The sequence below is a fragment of the Anoplopoma fimbria genome, chromosome 10, assembly GCF_027596085.1.
Source record: "Anoplopoma fimbria isolate UVic2021 breed Golden Eagle Sablefish chromosome 10, Afim_UVic_2022, whole genome shotgun sequence".
NCBI classification, from domain to species: domain Eukaryota; kingdom Metazoa; phylum Chordata; class Actinopteri; order Perciformes; family Anoplopomatidae; genus Anoplopoma; species Anoplopoma fimbria.
The window spans coordinates 9,434,273-9,460,143 of NC_072458.1; the positions used below are offsets into that span (position 1 = coordinate 9,434,273).

General features: G+C 37.7%; 3 protein-coding genes and 2 non-coding genes across 5 annotated transcripts; all 5 read left to right on the plus strand.

Moving 5' to 3' along the window:
• The first annotated feature begins 498 nt into the window (after window positions 1-498).
• On the plus strand, window positions 499-12,959 carry cratb (carnitine O-acetyltransferase b). The gene is made up of 15 exons (XM_054605854.1): window positions 499-906; window positions 1,274-1,498; window positions 2,538-2,656; window positions 3,201-3,254; window positions 4,700-4,865; window positions 6,020-6,194; window positions 7,044-7,134; window positions 7,903-7,990; window positions 8,095-8,195; window positions 9,140-9,259; window positions 9,999-10,121; window positions 10,715-10,850; window positions 10,975-11,037; window positions 11,114-11,251; window positions 12,710-12,959. Exons 1-15 carry the CDS (start codon window positions 856-858, stop codon window positions 12,911-12,913), a joined length of 1,854 nt encoding a protein of 617 aa, XP_054461829.1. The 5' UTR covers window positions 499-855; the 3' UTR covers window positions 12,914-12,959.
• Window positions 12,960-14,097: 1,138 nt separating this feature from the next.
• Window positions 14,098-19,115, plus strand: ppt2b (palmitoyl-protein thioesterase 2b). Its single transcript, XM_054605939.1, has 8 exons — window positions 14,098-14,755; window positions 15,758-15,911; window positions 16,086-16,181; window positions 16,555-16,662; window positions 16,825-16,908; window positions 17,736-17,820; window positions 18,328-18,382; window positions 18,956-19,115. Exons 1-8 carry the CDS (start codon window positions 14,567-14,569, stop codon window positions 19,097-19,099), a joined length of 915 nt encoding a protein of 304 aa, XP_054461914.1. The 5' UTR covers window positions 14,098-14,566; the 3' UTR covers window positions 19,100-19,115.
• Window positions 19,116-22,197: 3,082 nt separating this feature from the next.
• Window positions 22,198-25,563, plus strand: rps5 (ribosomal protein S5). The gene is made up of 6 exons (XM_054606007.1): window positions 22,198-22,303; window positions 23,116-23,219; window positions 23,492-23,701; window positions 24,430-24,558; window positions 25,142-25,240; window positions 25,452-25,563. Coding segments are annotated over exons 1-6 (612 nt in total). The 5' UTR covers window positions 22,198-22,302; the 3' UTR covers window positions 25,521-25,563.
• Window positions 23,274-23,406, plus strand: LOC129097810 (small nucleolar RNA SNORA3/SNORA45 family). The gene has a single exon (XR_008531538.1). It is a non-coding gene; the product is annotated as a small nucleolar RNA SNORA3/SNORA45 family (small nucleolar RNA).
• Window positions 24,934-25,065, plus strand: LOC129097808 (small nucleolar RNA SNORA3/SNORA45 family). The gene has a single exon (XR_008531537.1). It is a non-coding gene; the product is annotated as a small nucleolar RNA SNORA3/SNORA45 family (small nucleolar RNA).
• Window positions 25,564-25,871: the final 308 nt, after the last annotated feature.

The window sequence follows — 25,871 nt, forward strand, 5'->3', positions numbered from 1 at the left end:
TTATGGAAAAATAAAAACTTTTAAAACCAAGTGATGGTTAGTTAGTGTTTGAAAACCTGAAATAATTTAAACACGTTTCACACCCGTAACTCTACATCCTAATTTAGGGATGTTGTATTGTACATTGCAATGTATACTCTCTTGTTCATTTTTTTGTAATTATCTTTCTTTAAACATGTTGACCTTACATGATATGTTGTTTTACTCTATTTTGACAGCGATAACAGACGAAATAAGGCTACTTTTATGTTGATTAATGAGCATATATAATAAATATATATATATATAGCATAACACTCACGGGGGATGGAGTATTTTTTACTTGTAAAGTACATTTTCCTGCTTGTACTTACATACTTTTACCCACGGATCTGAATATTTCCTCAACCATTGTTTTATCGTGGGAAATGGAGTTACAAGTTAGTCATGCACTAAACTGTATTCATCATGTGTTGTAACAGCGGCACTCTGCGGTGAGATGCGGTAATGCACATGACGCACGGCGACGTAGCTGTTTACAGTAACATTTTTACGTCAACACGTGTGCGGGCTTGTGCAGTCAGCTCAGTTCAGTACGTGAATCGTTGCATGCCCGCAGTTTGAAGGAACAAAACAAAACACGGTGGGGATTGACTTTTTCCGCATGCACTGATGTTTTAAAACTAGGAGCCGCCGAGCGACGACGAGTCTCATCTACGCCCACCATGAAGAAGAAGTAGTAGGAGGACTTTATTTTTCTTCAGTTTGACCAACTAAATCTGCGGAAATTGTACAAGAAGTTGACCGAATATAAAGCCAAAGCTGCTCGTTGTATCACAGATGCAACACATAGGGGAATATCCATTGTAAGGAAACATGATTTTGAGGAAAATTCAACCAGGAACTTGCAGAGCATGGCTGTCTCGGGTGAGCTGTTTTCTGATTTTTAGTTAACTAAAGAGTTTTAACAGTTGACATATTGTCCTATAGCCTTTCTGACAGTGTGTTTATTAAAGCAACTGTGCTGTTAAACGAATAAGAAGCAGCTGATCATGTTTCTTCTGTCATATCTTCAACACTTACTATTTTGATACGCCCTAGTCTTGCCTTGCTTTTATTGGCATTCAGTCAAACTTTCATGGAAGTCATTGCATTATGCTGACATGCAGAGTTACTGTACCAGCACCGTGGTCACACTTCTGTATCTCTAACTCTTGAGGAGTTTGCAGGGCAATAAATAAATACTTTTCACTCAGTTCTGCAGAGACCTTTAAACTGCTCCCTCTCCTTCCAGGTTTCCTTGAGGCCGGAGCTGTGTTTCTACTCCTCCGTGCCCCCACAGCCAGTGCCGCCTCTGGTCCAGACCCTGCAGGGCTACCTGCGCACCCTGGAGCCGCTGCTGCCCCCGGAGGAGCTCAGCCACACCCGCAGGATGGTGCAGGAGTTCGGCAGTCCGGGTGGCCTCGGTGCACGTCTGCAGGAGGGGCTGGAGAAGAGAGCCAGGCACACCAAGAACTGGGTCAGTGTCTGTCTCAGTGTGGGAAATGTGATAGATGTTAGAGAGTGATATGGGTGTGTTTTTAAAGCACAAGTAGAGCTACTGTGGTGTGTTTGAAGCACTCATTGGTGGGTATAACAGCACTGTTGTATATCAATATAACAGACCAAAGCAATGGTGTCAAAAACCAAGACACTACCTTCTGTTCACTTCTTGTTGAAATATCTGGCTCCAAATGACTGAAAATGATCCGTAAGAATTAGGATTTTTAAGTTGTTGTGCTGATTAGGTATTGGACAAAGCATTTAGGCTTCAACATAAATCAAAATTCCCAACATAAACTGTGTGAACAAGAAAAGCTGCACAATCCATCATCCTCATTTCAGTGTATACTGTCACAACCATGATTTCAGAGCACAGATTCAGGGTGTCGACACATTTTTCTATAGTTATTTTAACACAAAAAATGTACTACAAGGATTAAGCAAAGATTTATTTGTATCGCTCTTATAAATAAAAAGTTACAGAGTGCTTCACAGTAAAAGTTTTCAGGAAAAAAAAAAAGTAAAATAAGAGAGAAGGGAATGTACTGGAAAATGGTTGAAATTGTTTTTATTTGGAATAATAAAATAAACTCACCACCTGGATCCTGATTTGCGTTAAAAAATACATTTATACGTTTCTTTCATTCAAGTAAATCCAATAATTTATGAGAAATTGTAGGTTTCATTGAAACCTTTTAACTGGTTTACCCTAACCCTAACCCTGAGGTATTATTGCAAACTTGTAAACAAATAAACTGAAAACACAACCTCCTTTAATATAGATCGGAAATGTTCAATGAATTAATTAATACAATTTCTATTACTGTGTCTGCTCAACCTGAATGAGTCCCCAAGACCAAATATCACATATATATTGATAGATGTATATCGAATATCTTCCTTTGTTTCCTATACTCTTTGTACATATTGATTGATTATCGTGTGTGTGTGTGTGTGTGTGTGTGTGTGTGTGTGTGTGTGTGTGTGTGTGTGTGTGTGTGTGTGTGTGTGTGTAGATCTCACCCTGGTGGGTGCAGTGGGCGTACCTGGAGAGCAGACAGCCGCTGCCTGTGCACTCAAACCCGGCCATCTCTCTGCCCAGGAGAGATTATAATGGCTGGAGGAGCCAGCTAGTGTGAGTCCACAACAACACGTATACAAACTATAGAAAAACAGTCGGTAAAACATCCAGGGAAGATTTTCATAATCAATACATTGATTTGTCAATAAAATCCCTCAGCAGTTAGTTCAGCAGACAGTTAAACACAGGGTAGTTCAGTCCAAGCAGACACTATCAGTTTGTTTATTTTTGTGCTGTGCCTTTGTTTCTAGTGAAAACACTTGGCCAAGATGTTGCCCTTAAACATGATCTGGATACACACCATGGATTTATAAATAGAACCGAATACAGCGTCGGAGGCGGCAAAATGAAAGTTGCTCATAGCTTTATGAAGCAAAAAAAGTTAAACTTATATATAAAAAAATTAAAAATATATACATTTCAGATTATAGCAGGGTTCTAATTCACATACTCTTTCTTTTTGCTTTTAGTACATATTGCAGCTGCCCTTACAAAGTACATACTGTTGCATGCAGTATGCATTCAACTGCAGTTACTCCGTCATGACATGGCAATCAGCTGTGTTGGATATTAAAACAACATGTTTGTCTCCACACAGGTTTGCATCCAAACTGATAGCAGCAGTTCTGGACTTCAAGGCTAAAATCAACACGTAAGTTTGACTGTCACATTATTAAATCAGTTAACCTTTCGTGTGTTTTAAAGGTTTCTTTATAAGAACAGTGGTGGAAGAAATAGTTAGATCTTTTACTTCAGTAAAAGTAATAACAACACAGTGTAAAAGTATTCTTTACAAGTGAAATTCATGCTTATCAGCAAAATTTACTTAAAGCAATTACAGTATTTGCTATGCTAAGTGGTCCCTTTCATGTGTTTTATATATTTGATATATTTACATTTATCCCTTGTGTATAAATATGTAAGTAGCAGTTTTGTTGTAGTCGGTTAAGGTTGAGCTGATTTTAACTACTTTGTTTAGTATTGAGCTATAAAAAACTAAAAACTTAAAAGTGCAGTAAGAAGTTTTATTTCTGTTTTTAATTTTTGAAGGTCATCGTGCATCATGTGTTTTTATATGAAAACACGCACAACATGGAAAGTAACTACAAATGTCAGTTTAAAAATAATGGAGTAAAATGTACAATATTTCACCCACAATGTGGTGGGGTAGAAGTGTAAAGTGCCATAAAAGTTAAATATTCATATAAAGTACCCAAACTGTATTAAATACAGTCCTTGAGTAAATGTACTTAGTTACATTCCATCACTGCATAACAAGCATTTTATATTACTGACCTCAATAAAACCCACACTTAATGGTATATAGGTCACCTTTGTATATCTCTGTAGGATTGATTAAAGTGAGTATTGGTATTCAGGGGTTACCCCTTTTAAAAGCAAATGAAACCAGCTGTCAACAATTACCTGTTAGTCATTAGAGTTAGTCATTAATATAAACATCTTTCAACCTTTGTTCAAATGCTACAGTAACTTTTGAATCCGTTGTGTCACAGTCACTTTCACTAGTTTCTATTTTAGTGCTTTATCCTTTAGCCTGACTGGCATCTAAATCGAAATGGATTTGCCCACAGAGTCTGTAACAGTATCTGTGCAGAGCCAACAGCTCACTACGCCTCTGCTGTGTTTATACTCTTTACCCCAGCCTCGGCTGGTTAAATATAAGTTGTAAAAGTCTTTGGCTCACTCTGTTTGGTTTTCAACATCAGGATATTTATGACAGTTTGGTTATCTGACAGTGTGTGACAGTATGAACCCCGCCCTTCTGGATAAACAGAAGTCTTTCTCTGGCTGCCTTCTACTTTTTCCTGAAGACTTTTTTTGTTTTTTTCTCCACTTTGTTTCTTTCCAGTCTCCATGCCAATCCATGTCCACATGCACACACACACCAGTATCTGAATGAAACTAATGACATTTACTCAAGTACTTAAAAACTTATTCTCCACCAGATTTCAGAGGAAAATATATTTCTTGTACTCCACTCCGTTTATTTGACAGCTATAGTTCTACCTATATGATAATACATTATTAAATATTGACATTAAGACTCATGTGTCTGCCTCTCTGTGTCCCTGTCAGCGGCCAGCTGCCGGTCGAGTACATGCGAGGGAAGCCTCTGTGCATGGAGCTCTACCCGCTCCTCTTCTCCTCCTGCCGGATCCCCGGCCCCAAACACGACCACATCGCCCACCACGGCCGCTCGCGGCGCTTTCCAACACACATCACGGTCGTCAGGAACTACCAGGTAGGGTGTGTTGACAACAGATGATGCTGTCGGTTTTATATTTTCTCTTTTCCATATTGCTAACTCATTTATTGCCGTTATAAGATTGCAAACGATACCACATTGCAGGCATGTTGAGTCTTGTGCAGTCACACCTGTTTTTTGTAATAAATGTAATAAGCTGCTTTATTATTAAATTGGATAGACTTTTGGCAGCAATACAGAGAGAAGAATCAAAACAAATCTGATCCCGGTTTTTATAACTCAAGATAAGCCTCATAGACTTGTGTTTATTTCACCTTAATACAGAAATAATACAGAAATAATATTCTAATAAATCTGCCTTTTCTTGATCAGTCGTTTGATAGATATAGTTTTATAAATAGTGGAAAAAAGATGAGAAGTGATGTAAATATTCTCATTTGAAATGTTATTATCACAAAAATTGTTTGGCATTTATGCTTTATAAATGACTGAAGTAATCAATTGATTATTAAAATAGTTGCAGATTGATTTTCTGCTGATTAACTCATCAATTAATCATTGCAGCTCTAAACCCAAGTAGGGTTTCAATTTACGATTGTTTTAGTTAATTTATCTTACGATTGCTTCCCAAAATATTCGATTAATCATTCATCAATCATCCCAAAACCCAAATTAAAGTAATTAAAATACTTTGTTTTGTCAGAAACAAAACCAGAAATATTCAATTTCTTATTATAAGGAATAGGGAAACAAGCAGCAATTCATATTTTAGAAGCTTGAACCAGTGAATTTTGGCACTTTTGCATAAAATTTTGCTTAAAGAATTAATTGACTATAAAATAATTGTCGATAAATTTCCTGTGATTGACTTAAGGATCGATACACCTATTGTTGGAGGTCTAGGTGTAGTCTGTGTTCACAGCAGCAGCAGCAGTGCAGGTCGGTGTGGTAAGTGATTGTGAAAGAGAAAAGCCCCAGAGGTTAAATTAATCAGTACAAAAATGCTTACAGTGAACACAACACACGCACAGTCTGTAACTTGTAGAGTAAATAAAAACAACATTGTGTGGAGGACTGTTTAGTTCAGGTGACACCAAACCAACATAGAAAGCTTCGCCCCTCGAGCACCGCTCATCAAATCACCTATAGAGGACAGACGTGACGAAGATGGCCTCCTCTTTTTCTACTAGTTCTTCCAGCTGGAGGTTTACAACAGCGACGGCTCCCGTATGACGGAGAGTCAGATCCACAGCCAGCTGCTGAGGATCAGGTCTCAGTCCTGGAAGACGGACAAAGAGCCGATGGGCATCCTGACCAGCGAGCACCGTCACACCTGGGGTCAGGCCTACAACCGGCTGCTGAGAGGTTAGTCACAGGATGACATACACTACCTTTTCAATGAGTGTATGATGCATTTACTGTATATCCAAATACACTCTATTACTACGAATGTATACTGTTATAATTTGCGTGCTTTAATGCAACATCCCAAAGTGTTCCATCTAATTTCATTTCACTATTTCACTGCTTGCTTGTGAAAGGATGTCATTTTTTTTTTTGTAGATAGGCGAGCAGAGGCTTTGTTTGATATGTGAGAGATAATCTACAAAACCGTTAAATGTTTATTGCAAACAACTACCAATTTCGAATCATATGATTTTCCTCACATCTATATTTGCTCACTGTACATCTTCACACAGCTTGTGAGTGCAGATCCTGGATGTCAGAGCTTCCTTAAATGCACCATCAGGGTAGAGTTATCTGCTCTGTGTTACCAGATCCCCATGCAAGAATGCTTGACTTTGACCGATACAAGCAGGCTGTTTATATATCATTGTGATGGATTAATTACCTATCTCAAGCAAGTTTTACGCATCTGAAAATGTTAGAAAGCGCGAACCGGAAGATGGAAATCAATCTGAATCCTGTGGTATGTTTTGGTGAGCAGTGTTGCAACATGTATGTGAATTGTATTTAATGGGCAGGAATAAGCAAAAGTAATGCATAACAATATGTAAATAATCATTTTTCAGGCCAAGATTGGACCAAAACAAATTGTGTTGATATTTATTTATTTATTTATTTATCAAACTTGCTTTATTTTGTGCCAGCACAATGACAATTTTATATACATTAAGAGATATGGTATTAAATTTGATCAGGATTTTTTCTTTTAAATACTCAAAGGTTTTGTTTCTCCTTTTTGTGTTTCAGATAAACTAAACAAGGAGTCAGTGCGGCTGATAGAGACGGGACTTTTCTCCTTGTGTCTGGATTCTCCGGTTATGAGGATATCGGATGAAAAGTACGCACACACTCACACAAACAACCTACTTTTTTAACTCTTTCTCTCCGTCCTCTGTCTCGTAATACACGGTCGGGTATTTCTGTGTTTGCGAAATATGTTTTGCAATCCTGTGTGTGTGTTCAGATATCATTGTGAAGTCTGTTGACTTTTGGTTCTAAGCAAAAATGTGCATTTGTCACTTCCTCTATTTGAAATGTTGTTGCAGTTCCCGCTTGTTGGCAGCTTGACCCTCAGATTTTAATGTCTGTCTTGAACTTTCTTTTTCACTTTTTGAGTCACTCGCGGTTCAAACACCGTTGTCTAAAAATACTTCATTACAAGTAAAAGTCCTAAATTATAAATGTTACCTAAGTAGAAATACAGAAATAATATGAGCAAAATTTACTTAGAGTATCAAAAGTAAGTACTCATTAGGCAGAATGGCAGTGTAGTAATACCACATTGCTCATGTAAGAGCCTTGTAATGTTGTAGTGCATCAATGTGGATCCAATTTTTAAATATATTAAGGGAAGATTTCTAGTAAAGTACAGCATCATATCATATAAGCATATAATTTGTTATTTTATGTAAAAAATCAACTAGTAACTATAGGTGACAGATAAATGTATTGGAGTAAAAAGTACTATTTGCCTCAAAAAAACGGAAATACTTTAAAATACCTAAAATCTGTGCTGAAGTTCAGTACTTGTGAAATGTACTTACCACTGGGCACTTGATCTTTTTCTTAGTGTGATGATTTTGTTTGTATCAACTTTGATTGACAGGTATGCCAGCCGTAAAGCAGCCCAGGTTCTGCATGGAGGCGGGACGTTCTCCAACAGCGGCAACCGCTGGTTTGATAAAACGCTGCAGGTGAGCAGCAGCGATATTCTCACAGCACAAGGAGAGGTTAAACAAGATAGGCTGGTACAGCAGTTACAGCAGGCGAACTGTTGTCTGTGTGTTTGTTTGAATAGTTTGTGGTGGGCGAGGACGGCTCGTGGGGTCTTCTGTATGAAGCAGCCACAGCTGAGGGTCCACCCATAGCAACACTGCTGCATCATATCCTGGAGTACTGGTGAGATAAAGGGTTGAACAGGAGAGACGTCAATATATCCTGATGCACACTTCAAAACACGCTGGATACAGTGTTGTTTGTTATATATACAGTACCAGTCAAAAGTTTGGACACACCTTCTCATTCAACTACTTTGAATATATATATATATTTATATTTATTTATTTATTTTTATTATATTTTTTTTTTTATATTTTTTTTTTTTTCCTGGCGGATCAAAGGTTTCAGTCTCCCCTTGTTCTTTTGATTTTTTGTCTTCCCTCTCTGGACACTTTTTATACATGAAAGTACTGTTAAATTGTCTATTAGCATTAGGTATTCACTGCTAAAGCTAACGTCTGTCTACTTTAAACCCTGATTAAAACCAGAATATAGAATTGGGTATATAAAGAATGCTACTTGCTATTTATCCACCAAAAAATGTCATACGTCAAGTCTCTTTATCTATTTTTTTTTCTTTTTCTACCAGACATCAGCGGGGGAATTAAGCTAGACCAAATTAAATTAAGACTGCTAACATGAAAGAACTGTCCACATGTCTATTGGCTTTAAATGTGTCCTATTGAAGCCAAACTCAGTTTACTTCTAACCTAGATCCTAATCGTTTCTATAATTGTGTTAATAATCTTTACTCTCACTGATTCACAATTTGTACTCATTCACTAGACATCAATATTTTTATTTTGAATCTAACCACAACATGAGACATTTCCACCCTCATTTGATGCTTTTGTTCAAAGTGAATTACATTGATCTCATGTAAAACCAGGGTGCGGGCCAAAAGTTACCAAGGAGGTGCTAAAGCTTCAGCTTAATGTCTCATTACAGAGAGGTTTTAAACACAGGCAACCAAAGTGAACAGTGATTCCTACTAGAGAAGCAGCATACACAAGATGGACCATGATAATAGGGTGAAAAATAATTGTATGCTTTCTTGACTGCAGTGAGAAACCAGACCCAAAGAGAGCGCCGCTGGTCCCTTTACCGATGCCCAAGAAGCTTTACTTTCACATAGACCGGGAGATTAAGAGGGACATAGAGCACGCCAAGCAGAACCTCGACATGTACGTTTCCCCACTTATTCTCCTGAACAGTGTGGAGTGTTTAAGTGTAAATATAGAGTCTCTGCAGACTACTTTTCATGATAAGGAAAGAATGACCTTGCTGCATAGCGTAAGCTAGATGTTTGCTTTTGTCTCAAAATCTAACAAAGCTGAAATGAACTTGGCCTGAAAGAAAGTCACAGCAGTGCAAACACGTTTATCATCTCTGTGTAAATGAAACCTTGACAAAACAGAAAGCTGTCAGTGACTTGACAGCGGTTTTAGAAGTCGTTATTTTGAACCACGCCTTTCATTCACTGTGGATTTGAGCTGACAGATGTTTCTCCTGCTCAAAATACCTTGAATGAGAGTTATATTTGGCATCATAGAGTACTTTTTAGCAAATATAAAGTGTTTATAAATGTATTTTTCAGAAACTATAACTATTTAGGTGTAATTGATTATATTGTATTATGAGTGCTAAAAAGTATGTAAAAGAACAGGCAATACAAATTATGCACATGGAGGTTCATTCTTGACCTTGGGAACACATTTCCCAGAGCTTTTGGCCAGATCTCACAGCCTTCTTCAGTGAATGGACCTGCTCAGGTGTCAGACCACCTATAACCCCATCTTGTGTACTTGACAGGTTGAAACTTTCCATTCACAGAAGAAAGCCATGAGATGTGGACAAAAGGTTCCACAAAAAGCTAGATAACAAACCTTGAGTTCGGAATAATATGTTTGAAATTTTCTGCAGACTGATCAACGACCTCGACGTAAACGTGTTCAACTTCAAGAGGTTTGGTAAGGAGCTTCCCAAGCAGCACAACCTCAGTCCAAACTCCTTCATCCAGGTCGCCCTGCAGCTCGCCTACTACAGGTCAGTCACAGCAAATTAGTATAAATACAGGTCAGGTTATTTGAAAAGCACATTTATAAACAGCAAATGTTGAATAAACATTTGTTGTAAGTCCAGAACTAGCCTGAGAATCATCATATTTTAAGTTTTCTTCAGTATTTAAGTAATTACTAATTCTGCATTATTTTAATGACTCCCAACATTTTAACAAACATTGGCTTTAAAACAGGACCTCAAATTGTAATCCACAGCTAACTAACTGGATCCTTGGCAACAGTATACTTCCTGTTTAAATCCACCAAAGCATTATGGGAACTTTAGCTCCAAAACGTAGAGATCCCCACCGATTTGTGGAGCCATACAAACACGAGGTGGTATTTGCTGCTGTGTGTGCTATGTCATCATGTGTTTTGTTGTTCAGCGCACCAAACCAAATTAATAATCAACCGCGGTTGATATGGCAATAAATGATTGAATCTTGATTCTTGAATTGAGGTTATCCGTTTCTGTATTCTTTGCGGTTTGTCCTGGAACAAACAAATAAGACTAAAGATTAAAATGATCAGCGTTTGTGTTTTTAAACTTACATTCCTTTTTGTTCTTTCCTGTTTTAGAGTTCACAATGAGGTCTGCCCTGCCTGTGATATCGCCTCCCAGAGGATGTTTCGAGGAGGGAGGACAGAATATATCCGCTCGCCCGCAAATGAGACGCTCAAGTTCATACTTGCCTTTGACGATCCGTCCGTAACAGTGAGAAGAGCCAGTGAATTGTTCTGCTGCAGCTAACACAGGGTTCATTTTAGCACGTTTGCTTTCAGGAGGTTTAATAGCGAGGAGAATGTAATCATAGCGTGTTTTCTTTCTTGTGATGCAGCCAGAGGCAAAGTTACAACTGCTCAGAGAAGCTGTTGATGCCTATACAGCTATGACTCTTCAGGTAAATAACAAGTCAACCTTTATTTGTCATCTGTTATTAACTGATCTAAAATAGTCTTTTTATCTGCTCTGTTCAGGTACTTCAAGGACACGGCATTGACCTCCACCTGCTGGGGCTCAAGCTGCAGGCCATCGAGGAAGGACGGAGCATCCCCAAAGTCTTCATGGATACAGCTTACGGCCTCGCAACACACTGGAAACTCCGAACGGGGCAGGTGTGTTTCTGTGTGACAAAGCGTGTCTCTGTTGGTTTGTTTCACAGAAAGTTTTGACACTCGAGTAGCACAACAGGAAGTGGGAATTTTGGTTTTGTTGGATTATGATACTGTGAAAAAATTAGAGGGAACTGTCAGCAGGAGATCAGCAGTTTTCTGTTGTTCTTGAGCGTGGGATGTTGTTCTCTTGACATGGAGCATTTACTGCCAACAAAATAGAATTTGGGAGTTTTCAACAATCACGCTGCTTATCATCTGTTTTTTTATGATGACATTAAGACTTGTACAGTAAGTTATTTGCTCCTTGGCTGATTTGACTGCATTTATGTTCATGACAGCACAATGTCATGTTTTTTTTATGGTCCTAGTTTCACATTGTGTCTTATTATCCATTTACAATGTAGGTAGCTGCTGTATATAGTGTAAGTTGGTGATTCACTCTGAATTCATCCTGCTTGATTCTCTTTACTTCACCTTTCAACACTTTATCCAGTCTAGATGGGTAATTTACATACAGAACAATGAATAATGACACTTCAAGTCAACACCAATAGATTAACTAGTAAAAGATTAAAACAGGAAGTGTAACATCTTGGGATATCAAGGACACGAAAATAGGTCTGCTTTGATGTCATTTTCACTGATTTTGGCCCATTTACTGAAACCCACTTTGAGGGTGTTTTTGTCCTTTTTAATCCTTATATTGTGAATAGTGTGTGTCATTGAATGGTAGGGCCACAAGGTGGGGTTAAAATCTATCAAGCAGACCAAAAAATGTGTATTGTGCTAACTTGGTATTGAAATAGTAGTGAACTGTTATTGTGGCTTAGTTTCTGGTTCACATTGTTTTACCCAATTTTAGGACCGTGTGAATTATGATTTCTATACGACAAGGGCTGGGCGATATGGAATGATAATAGCATATTTTGTTATCTGCTAGGGCTGCAACTAATTTTACTTTACCTTGATAACTGATTCATGCCCATAACAAGTTCCAACAGCCCAAATTGACATGTTATAAAGCCTGTTTAAACCCAAAGATACTCAGAATTTATTATTTTTGAACAGCAGGAAATCTTCACACTGGAGGAAAACAAATAGCAAATATTTGGTACCATGTCTTGAAAATAAACTGAATTAATTTTTTGTCCACTTACTATTCAAATAATTTACTTTTACACACTGACACTTTTTTTTTTACAAAACACAATAAATGCAGACTATTAAATATTATTATCATTATTATTTGTAATATTTATTATATATATATATAATATTTTTTGTTTGTTTGTTTTTTGCACAAATATGTCATATTTTATTATAATGTATATCAATATCAGGAAATCGTTGTGATATTGATTTCAGCCACAGTCTTAGTTTCTACATTATATTTGTGCAGGTGTAACAATCTTTCTCTTGATACATTATCTTGTGTTAATCCTCTGTCTTCTCCTTCAGGTGCCAGCGAACACAGACAGCGTTATGTGTTTCGGGCCCCTCGTTCCTGACGGTTACGCCATTTGCTACAACCCCCAGGCAGACCACGTCCACTTCTCCATCACCGCCTTCAACTGCTGCGAGGAGACAAATGCAGAAACGCTTGCGCTCACCCTGAAGGACACTTTGTGTCAGCTACAGGAGCTACTGCAGCCTACTGTGTAGAGCTGCTCCTGTTGTACGTCCAACCGAATAAACCCATTCCTCTACACATGGAAATAGACGTTATTTTCTTAAAACAACATTTTGAAGAAGTCTTGATGATACTCAGATATGTTTCTGTGCATGTAACGCTTCACTAGAGCGTTTAAATCTAAGCATTTTCTTAAGACTGAGCAAGGTGTCTCTTTGGTGCTTTTGATGCTTTTTAAAGCTTTTGATGGAGCAATAAATCATTTTCCTTTTCTAGCGAGAGCTGAGCAAGCACGCTGCATTATATTTGCTACGGTGGATGCAACAATATGTCTGGGTGAAAGCAAAACCAAGTCATCCTGACACTCCATCATTAATCAGAACAAGCCAAAGCATTTGTGTTGAAACAGACTACACTCCTTTTACAAGCCATGGGATAACCAGTAGCCTTTCTAGAACCCTATATTGAAAAAACATATGTTTCTTGTTCCCTGCCATCAGTTAGTTGACAAATGTTTATGCAAACCATTGATTGTGTTTGTCTGTTTGAGATAGACCAGAAGCCAGAAAGCTGGTTATTAATGCTGACAGTGCAAAGAAGTTACAGGTGCTTTTGTCTCCTTTCATGGCGACCTGAACTTCAGGGTATAGGTACTGTATGTTAAAATGCATGTGAAGAGGCTTTTGGGTTTTGCTCTGCTATCAACCTGCAGGACTGGTTAATAAAACCTGTTATCACATGATTCCTCATTTAAATGCTTTGTTCATGTGAATGAGTGTGAGATAGTGTATGACAGTGATTAGCAAAGGTGGAGCTGTGTTGGTTTTGCATCGACCAGTGTGCTTTTTGCTATGGCATCCCAAATCAGTGAGCTATTTCAGCTATGCAGTAAACCAAGTCGGTTTAGAAGTCGTGCTAATATCTTACTCATCTCCCATCACTCTGAGATTGCATTAGGAAAATATCTTGTTACAACCAGGATTATCAGGAGTAATGATTACAGCAAGCAAACCCTGTTTCAATATAAATATAGGGATCTGAAGCCTGAAAATTGTGAACCTACCCTTAAATATATAGGAATCATTGTAATGACATATTGAATGCTATTTTATTCATTTTTACATGATATTTTTCATTCCTTCTGCTCTATTAATCTTTGACCTGTCTAAATTGATCAGGTAAAATACTGTAAATAGCTATTAATAAGTGACTGGATACAAAATAATCATTAATAACATGAATAATGCTAACTTTTTGCGTTATTTAACACAGTGTATACAATGTTCATAATGACTATTCTATCTGTACATTATGTACTTGTATCCACGCTGCTGATTGGAGAAGCTAGAACCGGAAATGACGCCAACAGCTGTCTCATCACCTAATTTAAAACCGGAACAAACAAAAGATACCAAAGCAAAGCTCTGCAGCTGTTCTAGTGCTTTCGTTTAATTTTTTTTTAGCAATAAAAACATAAAGCTTGTGCAAAACAGGATAATTTAAGGGACACTAACGAGCGGACTTTTAGCCCTTTTATAACGCGACTTGGAAGAAGAAATGGAGAGGAAGATGCCAGCATAACATTAGCCAAAACATCAAGATTTTTATGTTTTTATTTAATTTGAAAGTGCTTTATTTCGTTTAGTTAACCTTTAATTGATTATTTTTTATTGTTTTAAGTTACAATGAAGGGCTCCTATTCTGCTTTTTTGAGCCGGAGTGGGAGCAGGTACAGCGGGGTGGCCGTGTTGCTTTACCCGCTGCTCGGTGTGTGTCTCTGGGCTTCGGTGATCGGGTACAAGCCGGTGGTCATAGTCCACGGTTTGTTCGACAGCTCAGGGGATTTTATACATTTACAGCGGTTCATTAACGAGGTGAGTGGTCGTTACAAACAGACTGGTTCAATGTGGCTCTTTTGTAGACATTTTGGAGTGAAGTATACATTTTGTTTTTCTGGAGTTGACCTTATACATTGTACACTGCAGGCCGAACAGCTTATATCACCACCTTATATGCGCCATGCAAAATGTACTGTGCCACATTAGTCAGTTTTTATCATAATGGTATGATCAGAAGATGTCTTGTCTTGTAATGAAAATGTAGTTTTTTCCCCCCTGTATTATTCCTGCAGCAACACCACAGGAGAGTGAGTGGTTAGTGCTGTAACGTAGGACTTAAAACTAGGATAAAAGGGGTTTAATGTAACCTGTAGTTTGATATGTATTGTTTTGTAATATTCTCAATAGTTTGTGGATGGAAAAACTATGCAAATGTAGACCTTTTGGTGGATTAAATCTGTTGAGTAAATGTATTTCAAAATACACAGTGAAATGTGGCCTGTCCTATTTTTCGTTTTGAATCCTCCAAACCCCTCACACACCATTGTCAAAAACAATGACACACTGTTTAATATGGTGTTAGAAATAACCTGGTTGAGTTGAGGAAGTGGTGAAGATTTTGTGGGGACTCCGGCAAGGTTGATGAGGCTAAACCAAGATTAAGTTCCTCTTTTTCACGCGTCTAGTGTATTAGAAAGCTAAGGACTGAAACCAGACTATTTCTGTAGGAAAAGAAAATAGAAAGCGGAAATCTAGACCTTTGGCTGTCTGTTTCAGTAGGTCTGCGTTCTTACCAAACAGCCTAATGATGAATAATCAATATTTAAAGCACATCTTGATCTATTAGTTGCTAAAAACACTGTGGACTACAGGACATTATAGAGGATGTTTGGTTTGTCCTGCTGCAGTTGCTTTTAACACTGAGGTTACCAGATTGTTTCTTGTTCATGTTTAATTATTCATGCAACAATATGATAAATTACTTGCACACACATGCCCTGTTTATACATTTAAACGACCTCCTTCTTTCTCCTGCAGTCTCATCCTGGAACAAATGTTACAGTCATCGACTTGTTTGACAGAAGTGCCAGCCTGCAGCCCCTGTGGAAGCAGGTGGAGGGATTCAAGGCAGCTATTTACCCAATAATGCAAAACGCAGAAAATGGGGTCCACTTTATCTGCTACTCTCAAGGTCTGTGAGTGCATTAGTGCAAGTGCAAAAGAGACAGAAATTTGGTAATTGCTTTAGATTATAAAACATTCTTGGTATGTATGTAATTCTTGGAATAACTGACCGTAGTTGTATTGACTGTTGGTCCAAAAGGTAAAAAGACTGAAAAATATTTTTCTGCCGACACTTTAACAGGTGGGCTGGTTTGCAGAGGAATCCTCTCCACTCTCCCTGACCACAACGTTGAATCTTTCATCTCTCTGTCCTCGCCTCAGGCCGGCCAATATGGAGGTGGGTTCAACTTCAAAGGCTGAACATGTGATTATGTTTAAAGCACCTATAATCAATATTTCCATAGGAACAATTTATCAGATGACAACATGAAAACAGTGTGGCAACGTGAAAGGGGTCGCTCACCAGATATTTCCCTCTGGTGTTGGTAGAGACCAAAACAGAGATAAAAAAAGAGTGACTATTAGTAACTGCTGGATGTATGAATGAGCTTCTGTTTGCTAACAAGCTCACAATACCAACTTAAAGGGTGATGATATGTCAGCATTTGGTTCACAACTTTTTTTCGCTGCTCCCAAGTGTCCTTAAAATCATGGGAAGGACTGGTTTCTTCTCTGAAGCTTGTTCTTCATCCTGCTCTCTGTATCTTCAGACACAGACTACTTGAGGTACCTCTTCCCACAGTTTGTGAAGTCCAACCTCTTTCACCTCTGCTACACGTCAATTGGTCAGAGGATCTCCATCTGTAACTACTGGAATGGTGAGAATAATTTATATTCCTCATCTTGACAAAACAGAAAATTAGATACTCAGTGTGCTGTTTTCCTTAAGATCTTATCAGACTCAAAGACATGAGATGTAGTATAAGAAAGCTTCGTTAACATGTGTTTTTACACACTGGTTATTTGTCCTCCTCCTCCAGACCCCCACCACAGAGACCTCTATGTGAACAGCAGTGACTATTTGGCTCTGCTCAACAGTGAGAGAACCAATCCAAACGCAACAGGTCAGCACATCCATAAGTTTAATGAAATTTAAAAATCTGTGGGTGTTTGTCTTTATGATGCAGCAGTGAGGTTGAATTCATGACTATAAGAAAATCTTATAGGAATCTAGGAAAAAGGCGTTGTGCTTTTGTTATCATCTGGTCCTTAGTAAAACTGATTTATAGGAAGAATTATTTTCTAAAATATTTATTTTGTTTTTATTTAGTCACATATGGTACAAATAAAGGTGCATAGAGACGACAGTAAACAAAAAATATCAAGAAAACTCATCATAATATAATGAAAGATACCAAGAATACACACACAAATGTCATTAATTACATGAGGTTCTGTTTTCTGTGACCAGCAGGCATTAATTAATTGTCCAATATGTCTATAATTGGATAATATTAACTATTTAAGTTTCAACAGTGTTATTACATTTGTGTATAACAAATGTATGATAACTGTATAACGTATGAGGTTGATTAACACGGTGTACATGTTTTATTCAGAGAGGAGACTTTAAATCCGTTTTGGAAGAAGTATTCTACTAAAATTATCAGGCATTATTTTAAACACAACCAATGAGCTATGAAAATATAAAATAATAAAGACTTTATTGATCCAAGTGGGGAAATTTACATATTACAGCCACACAGAGACGGACTGAGAGGTAAGATATATAGAACTATTTAAGTAAAGAAAAAAGAAAAAAAAGATATACATACTAAACACACAATACAGTTCTTTACCTCACAGTTTGAAAACCCCCTGGAATGCAAAAGGTTATTGCAGGCATTCCCAAATGAAGTGTAATAAAGTGATTTACCTCTCTCTATCTCAGAGTGGAAGAAGAACTTCCTGAAAATCAAAAAGCTGGTTTTGATCGGAGGACCAGACGATGGAGTCATCACTCCCTGGCAGTCGAGGTGAGGTCATCCTGTCTTAAACATTTTTATATAATGTTTTTTGTGATTGGGGGCTTATCATCTGAAGTATTATTTCTTGTAATGAATATAAGAAACAATTTTACGGTAATCTTTGACACAGTACACATGAGATTTTTAGAGATTTTCGCATTTTGATAGTGGATGTCAGGGTGTCATCTTTTGAATTGAAATGCTTGAACCTTTTTGCGCCATATGCACTTGAGGCGCACAGTTACATTAACCTGACCCTCGTGCTAAAGTGCCTCTGAAACACCAAAGTAATTCATTTAATCAGTTATTAGTCCTGTGTCTGAACCCCTGATGAAAAGCCCCTTGTTAAGATTAGTAATTCCTCTGCTTTTTTTCCGGTGTCATATGACACTTTTTTTGCTCAGTTCACACATTATTCCACTCTGCTAGATTTCCTTTTTTTGGTTGTGGCTGATCAGATGACTCTCATGTGATGTTCACACATTATAACCCTTCTGTCCCTCTCCTGATTTTTAGCCAGTTTGGATTTTATGACGATAACGAGACTGTCGTTGAGATGCAGCATCAAGATGTAAGTGTAAATCACACAACAGACACATATAAACGATAATGTTTTTAGTTTATTACAGGGCCCTCTGCGATCTTAATTAAACCTTCATATTATTTTGGATTGTTTTCATCTATAGTAAGTTCACTATTGTATCATGCACAAGCACACGTGGACGTCTAAGACACAAAAATTGCAATGTTGAAGCAAAGATATCTTTCAGGCAAGCCCAGAACTTTTTACATAAAATGTTAAATAACCAACAAAGAACTTAATCTTCTGTCCCAATTTGACCAATTTGCCACATCAGAAATGACAGACATTTAATTGAAAAGTGTTGCCTTAAATCATCATAAAAGATGAAAAAGACTTAATTTTCAGTCTCACCTAAATCACATAGCAATCGAAGATTTTTTTCTCTTTAGTGAGAGCCTCAAATCCTGCACATTTATGTAGCTAATGGTAATGATATTGAACGTAACATACTTGTATTGCCTTGGGATAATATGACTTGTTTTAAAATGTGGCAAGGGTGACACTTTAAGAAGAAGAAGAAGAACAGCCCTAAATCAAGTTGTTTTTTTTCTCCTGTTCCAGTTGTATTTAAGAGATGTTTTCGGTCTGAAGACGCTGGCGGCTCGAGGAGATCTGATCATCTGTTCTGTTCCCGGCGTCGAACACATATTTTGGCACTCAAATGAGACAGTGTTCCACATGTGCATGGAGAAATGGCTGGTGTAGAGCAAAACACTTTTACAGTACAACACACACACACACACACACACACACACACACACACACACACACACACACACACACACACATACACACAGATACACACAGAGTTGCACACCCTGCAGTTTTATAAGCTCTTAACATCCACCATGTATGAAAGGCCACTGTAAAGTATCCTCGCAAACATTTGTGAGTGTACTCTTAAGGATGAAATCTAATTGTTTGGATTACAGTTCTTGGTAATTGTACTCTCTGCTGGTGGGGTTTGTGTTTCTGTTGATACATTTCTTTTTTTTAATGTTCATCCAAGAAAGTACTATGTTACTTGAAAGGGAATAGTTTTATATTTTTTGAAGTACACTTATTTGCTTTCTTGCAGAGATTTAGATTTGATGAAGAATTGATATGACTCATGACTCTATGTTAAATATGTAGCTACAACCAGCAGCCGGTTATCTTAGTTTAGCATTAAGATTGGAAACAAAGGGAAACAGATAGCCTGGCTCTGTCCAAGCTAACAAAATCCACATACAAACACCTCTTATGTTCACTGATTAACATGTTTTAAGTTGTCTGTTTCAACTGAACAATAACTGAAGTGTAAAACGAGGCTATGTGCCGAACCATTTCTTGGCTAGATGCAGTTCCGTAGTCTTGTCATGGTGAGGTTGGTAGGCAACCAGGGGAAACTCCAGGGAGGCACTGCTCCCAGCCAAGAAATAAAACACCATTTAGACCACACATACAAAATCAAACAAACAGGATATAATGTGTTAATTAGTGCGCTTCAAAGATGCTAATAGGCAGATTTTTAACCTTTGGACAGAGCCAGGCTCGCTGTTTCCCCCTGTTGCCAAACTATATACTAACTGCTGACTGTAGGTTCATATTTGTATGGACATTTAATAAGTATTTCTCTTCTTCTTCCCTTATGGCAAGAAATAAATAGGTATATTTCGCAAGACTGCTCCTTAAATTATCTATTTTAAGCCGTGTTGCTGCTTTTGGACAAATCCAGCACATCTTTGTCTGTCTGCTGAAGATGTTTTCTCAAAAAATAAGCACAAGGTACAAACTGTCAGAAGCAACAAATATAAAGGCTCCCATTAACTTGGGAAAGGTTTAACTATGTTTATGTTATTATAGTCAGCAACGGTAATGCAAATCATACAGTCCACCAATCTAGTATTGAATTTTAGTAAAGCATAAGTAAAAAAAAGGGTAAAAAAATCAATGTAGCAGAGGCTAAAGATGGTGGACATTTTTTATGTTTTCACAGGTTGAGTAGAGCCTTGTGACTGCTCTTCATGTGTAAAAATGTATGGATTGTCCCTTTTTAATTTGCATGAAAGCGAGCCAACGTGCATTCTGTATATATCCATTTGTGTGTCTGTGTGTGTTTGGTCACACATACCTCAAAACACCACACAACACAACAGTGCCTGAGCGACGTTCTGTCATCTTGTCTACATGTACAGACTCACTGCCCTGCTCATCGTATGATGCAGTAATTTATATTATTATTCTTTCATTTTTAACCCGAGGCGGGTCATGTTTTTTTGTTCTTTTAGTGTGCACATTTGATCATGAATATCATGATAATTATTATTATTATTATTATCATTTTCATGCAGTGCTTTAGCTTCAGTAGATTGAGCCTTAAAGTTTCCCTTTTCATGCCTCAGTGTTTCATGTCCCATACCGAAGTGCTACGACACACTGCCTTTAGTGACGGTGTTAAAAATAATGATATAGAGGGGTGGCTGTAGAGTGGCCAGAGAGTGGCAGTGTTATATTAGTGTATACTTGTCCACCAGACTATTGTTCGTGGCGCTCTTTACCTCCCATTGCATTAAATATCTCAGGCGTTTGAACAACCTACATGTTTATCTATTTGTTGGAAAAGGGATTGATTCCTTTCAACTCTTTTCATCTTGTTAGATGTTTATGTACTTTATAGATGTTTATGAAACAAAGAAAAGAAATGGAAATATCTATTGTGTGATAAAACAAGAAGTGAATGTCTGTTTTAATCAGCGAAAAAGTATGCCATTCAAAATGTTTAACCAGATTTTTTTTAAAAAGGGAATTTTGAAGATGGGAAGATTTTAACTGTTTTGAAGTTGTAGGTTTGCAGTATTATTTGAATATTGTTGCATCCTTTGTTTCATGTGTGCTTGTACAAAATAATGAACCTAACTGCATAAACTGTGGATTTAAGGGACATAATCTCTGTTCAGTTTTCTTACCATGAAAACAGTAAATGTGGTAACAGACAATTTTCTAAAAACTGAAACAGAAACTACTATTTTGACTCCTAAAATTTCTACAGTCTCAGTTCCTCAATAAAAGACAGTTTTGAACATCTCTTTTTGTGTTAGAATTTATGAAAGGGATGGTTCTTGTCTAGTCACATTAAGATGGATAGATATACTAGAATTATAGCTCTAAGGAGCATGAAACCTGATAAGAAGTTGTTCTGTATAGTTCAATTCAGATTATGTTATGTGCCGCATTTTATAGCATTCTTACTACTTAGTCCTCTTAAAACAAATACATATACTTTTAAATTTATGTTTTTTGCTATGGTTGGCTTAATCTTTTCAGTGAAGTTAATTGTTTAACATTTATGTAATTTTAAACATATAGTTTGACTATATGTTTAAAATATCAGTACTTTAAGTATCTTGTTTGCAAGTCTTTTGGGATACCTATTCAATCGATACTTATCAAAAATGTATTTTATGCTTTTATAATACACAATGAATATCCTACAACATCATATTTATACGATTTTTAAAAACTCAAATATCGATTTTGGCTTCTGCTTTTTAAACTTTTTATCTGCTACTATTTATGCCACATTTCAAAAGATGACAGTCTTACAGTCTTAATCTGATAGGCTTATAAATAAATCATTCCTTTTTTTAAAGTGCACACAGACAGAATTAAATGCAATAAAGAAAAGGACAGAAAATGTATTTTAAGAAGATGAAAACAAACAATCTAAAGCTCAATCTTTATCAGTAAGTATTCTGCTCCGAACAGACTAAACACTTCTAGGGTAAGTCATTCTAAAAAAAGTACTACAATTCCCTACATGCATTGCGTCCCGGAAGAAGCCAGCCATCTCACCGGATATCTGCACGCGGCGCCTGGAAAAGGCCCTTTTCCGTCTCAGAGAAGTGTGGTACACAACGGCAGACACAAGTGAGTAAAAAAATCCGTTTTTGCCCTATCCATGTGTCTTGAAAACGATTATTCTCGTATATTTAGAATCGACACAGACTAAATGTGTCCTACAGATAGGAAAAACCCCTCTAAGTTTGCCGTAATGTTGCTTTATTTCCACTAAGAGTTGCCCTACGAGCACAACGGCGCGGAGCGTTAGCATGTGGCTAGCTTAATAGCACATGTGGATGCGGCATGTTGATCAGCGACCTCGGTAGATCTCGAGCTCAATGCGTGATTTCACTCAATGTAGCAATAGTATACATACACTCGTTGGTGTGTTAATGTACAATACGCCACCTCTGTATACGAATGTTAAATGTCACGTTTTCGTGGTAGCTCGTCAGCTGACAGCTAACGTTACGATGACTCTGGAGGAGCAGGCTTCAGCCCGGGCCCTGCTATGAAAGCGGCTGAGTTTTCTCCCATGTTCTGGCATCACATGTGCTCATAAGCGGTCTTTGTCAAAAACTATTATTTAGATGTGTTATTATCTGTCCATGTAACGTCGGTTAGGCTACGAAAACTAGCAGAGCTTTGCAATTTAGCATCAACCTCAATTAGTGTAGGTAATGGTCACATCGTCTTAATGCTGTTTCATCATATTGCCCGATATTGTGAAATGATTCGTTACATTCAAATAGATTCAGAACTGATAAAATGTGTGACATTGACTGTCTTCCAAAAAAAGGTAAATATTTAAGGATAAATTGATGTGCACACAAATCTGTGTTGGTGTGATGTGCTTCGTGTCCTTGGCTTCAACTGACCACCTGCTTTCTTATCCTCAGTGACTGAGTGGGAGACTGCCCCAGCTGTGGCTGAGTCCCCGGAGATCAAACTCTTCGGCAAGTGGAGCACGGATGATGTCCAGATCAATGACATCTCCCTGCAGGTAAGCAGCAAGAGGCAGTTTTTTTTACCTGAAATAATTGTATTTCATGCATTAAGCGAGGCTAGAGTCACGCCTGGACACTCACCCGTTGACCAGGTGTGCTAGAGTGCTCGCAGAGGAAATGTCTTTGCTTATTCATTGGCTGTATTCTGCTGTGGCTCAGTCAATCACCAACTCAGACACACTAACTCTTCATACATACTGTACTTAGCCATTGATGGGTTAAAATCGGCATAAACCATGATGTTTGAATTTCCCTTTGTACACAACAGGATTACATTGCTGTGAAAGAGAAGTACGCCAAGTACCTGCCACATTCTGGAGGACGTTATGCCGCCAAACGTTTCCGTAAGGCCCAGTGCCCCATTGTGGAGCGTCTGACCAACTCCATGATGATGCACGGCCGCAACAACGGCAAGAAACTGATGACTGTGCGCATCGTCAAGCACGCCTTCGAGATCATCCACCTGCTGACTGGAGAGGTATGTACCACTAACAGTCACAAAATTGTCACTCTTCTTTAGTGTGTGCAACATGATTGAGGCAGATATTTGGAAAGCATCAATTATTAGATACAGAAAAGGGTGAGCTGTTATACATGATTAATGGTCTCCAACTGATCCTATAAGACAGTTTTTCATACACAGGAGCTACCCATAGTTTGATTTTGATTCAGTCTTTTACAAAGAAAAAGATCACATTATTCTTTTTAAATCCAGACAGATTTAACAGTTGTCTATTTTGCTCTAAACATATATATCTTAATAAATAGCAGACCACCACAGGGTGCCTGTATGGAGTCAACTCGGGTTGTTTGAGCTAATTAAAAGCAAATTAGTTGTTAATTATGTCACAGGCACCATTAATGCAACAAAGCTAAAAACACCAACTACAGTTACTGTACGGCTCATGCTTATAATCTGTAATAGAAATGGTTAATTCCCAGATTTGTAAGTTAACAAAACATATTTATTCATCCCATTTGTAGTACCCATTAAAGAAGTTACTTTCCAACACATGTCACTTTTTGGAGGGACACCAGAAATACAGTAGAAACCAGAGTACTACTTAAAAATATAACTGTCGAGCAGATTACCAGCATTTTTTTGTCAGGTTTAAGTTGGTGTGCTGTGATGGATATCTTTCTTGATGTTGCCACACGTTTTGCTTTGATAGGATTTCTTACAACTGTTAAATATTTTGTTCCCAGAATCCCCTCCAGGTCTTGGTAAACGCCATCATCAACAGTGGACCCCGTGAGGACTCCACCCGTATCGGTCGTGCTGGTACCGTCAGGAGGCAGGCTGTGGATGTGTCACCCCTCCGCAGAGTCAACCAGGTAACCACACTCATTCACATTAAAACAGTTTGTTATTTTAAAGTCTGGAGGTAACCGTTCATTCAATATGTAGCATTATAACTAAACCCTCTTACCCAAGACCAGATATAAGGTGTCATGCTTTCACATGTCTTCCAAACTAGCTGTAAATGAAATTGTTGAACATTATACAAGTTTTGGACAGCTTTTTGTAAAAAAGTGGTCTAAAATATAATGTAAAAATGTCAGCGGCTGCAGTTATTTATCTATTTTTACAATTTCTGTGAGCAAAAGCAAGAAAGTCTTATGAACCAGTAAATATTCCTCTAATCTTTTTTTTAATGAAAAGCTGCTTTATCTCATTGGCTGAAATAGTTGTTTGTATTTCATGCAATAAGCGAGGCTCGAGTCACGCCTGGATACAACCCATTGTCCTGGTGTGCTAAAGTGCTCGCAGAGGAAATATCTTTGCTTATTCATTGGCTGTAGTCTGTTGTGACCCAGTCAATCACCAACACAGATACATTACACTACTTGCTGCCAGTGTTTATTCCACCAAAAGGGGATTTTTCAGTCACTAATTTGCTGCTCTCTTGTCTTGTAGGCCATCTGGCTGCTGTGCACAGGAGCAAGAGAAGCTGCTTTCAGGAACATCAAGACTATTGCTGAGTGCCTGGCTGATGAGCTGATCAATGCTGCAAAGGTAACAGTTTATCAACTTATAGCATTACCATTCTGCTTAAAAGTGCACTGTTACAGTTAACTCAGCATCATAATCTAATTCCAATTATTTCACCCTTCTGAATGCTTGTATTTGTTAGTGGACATTAAACATAACATATAATGCTGGTTCTCTGAGTATGTTTACATTTGCATATTAATGTATGTTAAACTGCTAATTCTCCTATTTGCAGGGTTCATCTAACTCTTACGCCATCAAGAAGAAGGACGAGTTGGAGAGAGTTGCCAAGTCCAACCGTTAAAATGTTTTCTTTCTATCAAAACAAATAAATTTGAAGAAATTTCTTTTGAGGTTGAGTCCTTTTATTTTCTTAAAGACTTCTACACACTTTAGGGTCTTGTACAGTGAACAGGCATATCAATTACACAAGATAACTGTCTTTGTTATTTACATTTATTGGCATCACACTACACTTGCTACAAGTTCCCATATGAAAGCTAACAATTATTTAAAAAATTCTGCATTTTTATTCTTAGCCGCTACAAATGCTGTAATTGAAACTGCGTAAAACAACTATACTAAAACGAGTATTGAAATATATCAACCTTTTTTATTATGGACAAAGGAGATTTACATAGCCACAATGCTGCAG

What these genes read in the sequence shown, in the direction of transcription:
- cratb (XM_054605854.1), top strand. Translation starts at nt 856, where the DNA reads ATGATTTTGAGGAAAATTCAACCAGGAACTTGCAGAGCATGGCTGTCT. An exon ending in GCAGAGCATGGCTGTCTCGG is followed by an intron (nt 907 to 1,273) that starts GTGAGCTGTTTT and finishes CTCTCCTTCCAG; the next exon opens with GTTTCCTTGAGGCCGGAGCT. An exon ending in ATGAGGATATCGGATGAAAA is followed by an intron (nt 7,135 to 7,902) that starts GTACGCACACAC and finishes TTTGATTGACAG; the next exon opens with GTATGCCAGCCGTAAAGCAG.
- ppt2b (XM_054605939.1), top strand. Translation starts at nt 14,567, where the DNA reads ATGAAGGGCTCCTATTCTGCTTTTTTGAGCCGGAGTGGGAGCAGGTAC. An exon ending in TCAGGCCGGCCAATATGGAG is followed by an intron (nt 16,182 to 16,554) that starts GTGGGTTCAACT and finishes CTGTATCTTCAG; the next exon opens with ACACAGACTACTTGAGGTAC. An exon ending in AACCAATCCAAACGCAACAG is followed by an intron (nt 16,909 to 17,735) that starts GTCAGCACATCC and finishes TCTCTATCTCAG; the next exon opens with AGTGGAAGAAGAACTTCCTG.
- rps5 (XM_054606007.1), top strand. An exon ending in TCCACCTGCTGACTGGAGAG is followed by an intron (nt 23,702 to 24,429) that starts GTATGTACCACT and finishes TTTTGTTCCCAG; the next exon opens with AATCCCCTCCAGGTCTTGGT. An exon ending in CCCTCCGCAGAGTCAACCAG is followed by an intron (nt 24,559 to 25,141) that starts GTAACCACACTC and finishes CTTGTCTTGTAG; the next exon opens with GCCATCTGGCTGCTGTGCAC.